This window comes from Malus sylvestris, chromosome 16, assembly GCF_916048215.2.
Source record: "Malus sylvestris chromosome 16, drMalSylv7.2, whole genome shotgun sequence".
In the NCBI taxonomy this organism is placed as follows: domain Eukaryota; kingdom Viridiplantae; phylum Streptophyta; class Magnoliopsida; order Rosales; family Rosaceae; genus Malus; species Malus sylvestris.
Genome location: NC_062275.1, coordinates 29,782,073 through 29,783,385, shown reverse-complemented (window position 1 = coordinate 29,783,385; position 1,313 = coordinate 29,782,073). Strand labels below are relative to the sequence as shown.

Sequence of the window (1,313 nt, the reverse complement as noted above, 5' to 3'; positions counted from 1 at the left end):
CTGATCACTTGTTCAACGTAAAGAAAAACCTAAAAGAGTCACTTCGCGATTACATGAAAAGATTTAAAGAAGAGAAGGTGAAGATCGTCGAATGCGATAACTCGATAGCAAGTGCAGCCTTCCAAAAAGGACTCCCAGCAGACCACCCACTGTTTGGAGAAATGATCATGAAAGAAGACCTAACTCTAGCAGATTCTTTTGCTCTGGCAGAGAAGCATGCACTTTGGGACGAGGCTTGACAAGTAGAAAAGGCGCCCGAACAGCCTCGAAAAGAGTCGGCAGCTGCTTAAAGGAAGGAGGATGGAAAACAGCCCAACAAGGGCAGGCAGGAGATCAAGCGCAGAGACCGACCCATGACCAAAGAAGGCCCGATAACCAATAGCTATTCTAAGTTCTCAATTCCGATTCATCAAATCCTTCGTGACATCAAGAACGAACCATGGTTTAAGTTGTCGAAACAATCAAAAGAAGATACTTCCAAGTTGGACCACACAACCGACAACTGCTACACTTGGAAGAACTACCTAGAGAAGCACGTGAAAGAAGGCAAAGTCGATAGATACTTGGACAAGCCAGCTGCGCAGCCTAAAAGGAATGCAGATGGAGATGAGGAGCCACTAACCAAGATGATTCGAATTAATGGCATTTTCGCCGTATCCGAGCATTTGGGGGCCACTAATAACTCCAAAAATAGGAAGATCCAGCAGGCTTTACTAATCTCACAAGTTCAAGCAGTCGATACCCAACCTGTACCTATTATTGGCTTCACTGAGCAGGATGCAGAAGGAGTCGATTTCCCACACGACGATGCACTAGTAGTATCTGTCCAACTAGCCCATGCTATAGTCGACAGGATGATGGTTGACAATGAAGTGCAGTCAACCTACTTTAACTTTCAGTCATTCAGAAGATGGGCCTGGAAAATACAATCATACGCCGGGCAGAGGTACTTACTGGATTCAACGGATACACCTCAATTGCTATGGGCCATATCACACTTGACGTGAAAACACCGCCAGTCTTCTCAAAGCAAATATTCACGATTGTAAGCGACCCATCTCCCTACAATGGGATTCTTGGGAGACCTTGGTTGATCAAGCTGGATGTCGTCACTTTCGTCAAGTATCAAAAAATCCGATTCCGCATCCTGGGAGGAAGAGTCGGAGGGATCAAGTCTGACCAGGCTTCATCCCGACGATGCACTGTGCAAATGTTGAAGGAATCAAAGAAAAAGACCTTTACCCCCGTAGAGGTTACCAAAGTCTAAAAGGACAAAGAAACTACCAAATAGCAATTACAGCAGGTGGATCGAG

General features: G+C 45.5%; 1 protein-coding gene across 1 annotated transcript; it reads left to right on the top strand.

Moving 5' to 3' along the window:
• Window positions 1–353: 353 nt before the first annotated feature.
• LOC126609273 (uncharacterized) lies at window positions 354–1,007 on the top strand. Its single transcript, XM_050277233.1, has one exon. It carries the CDS (start codon window positions 354–356, stop codon window positions 1,005–1,007), a length of 654 nt encoding a protein of 217 aa, XP_050133190.1.
• The last annotated feature ends 306 nt before the right edge of the window (window positions 1,008–1,313 follow it).